At 66.5% G+C, this 490-nt stretch overlaps 1 protein-coding gene across 1 annotated transcript in view; it reads right to left on the bottom strand.

Annotated features, from left to right (window-relative positions):
- Window positions 1-112: 112 nt before the first annotated feature.
- LOC104291349 (bromodomain adjacent to zinc finger domain protein 2A-like) overlaps window positions 113-490 on the bottom strand; it is a gene marked incomplete at both ends in the record, with an annotated part of 3,205 nt that continues 2,827 nt past the window's right edge. Inside the window, 2 exons of the mRNA XM_009890573.1 lie at window positions 113-172; window positions 289-444. Of these exons, the coding sequence (XP_009888875.1) occupies window positions 113-172; window positions 289-444 (216 nt within the window). The remainder of the gene's footprint in view (window positions 173-288; window positions 445-490) is intronic.

Raw genomic sequence — 490 nt, 5'->3', positions numbered from 1 at the left:
AGGAATGGAGCAACTTCTTGCGGAAGAACATCTGCCTCTGTGGGGAGAGCGCAGGGTCATGACAGGTCCCGCAGCGGAGACCAAGCCCCCAAGCCCTCCATCGCCCGCTCACCTTGGCCAGCTTCTCGATCTGCCTCTCCAGCTCAGGGACGCTGGACGCAGACGTGTCGGCCTGGGGAAGGGAAGGGACAGGAGCTGTCAGAGAAGCGCGGGCGGCAAAGAGACCCCCCGAGGGTGGTGTCCCCATCTCTGGTCCCCTGTGAGCTGAAGATCCCGCGGCCACCTCACCTCCTCCTCCCTGCGGGATTTCCGTCCGCGGGTCTCCTCCTCCTCCTCCATCTCCAGACCCGTCTCCTCCGTCAGGCGGGAGCTGCGCCTGCGTCGTCCGTCCTCCAGGCCCGTGATCTCCGACTCGGGACGGCCCGTCTTCTTGGCCAGGGCAACCTTCAACCTGCCGAGACACAGCGGAGGCGTCCGCTGCCTGACCCGC

Source organism: Charadrius vociferus, unplaced genomic scaffold, assembly GCF_000708025.1.
Source record: "Charadrius vociferus isolate BGI_N301 unplaced genomic scaffold, ASM70802v2 scaffold3008, whole genome shotgun sequence".
NCBI classification, from domain to species: domain Eukaryota; kingdom Metazoa; phylum Chordata; class Aves; order Charadriiformes; family Charadriidae; genus Charadrius; species Charadrius vociferus.
Note: the sequence above shows the minus strand (reverse complement) of the source record. Positions and strands in the feature narration are given on the sequence as shown.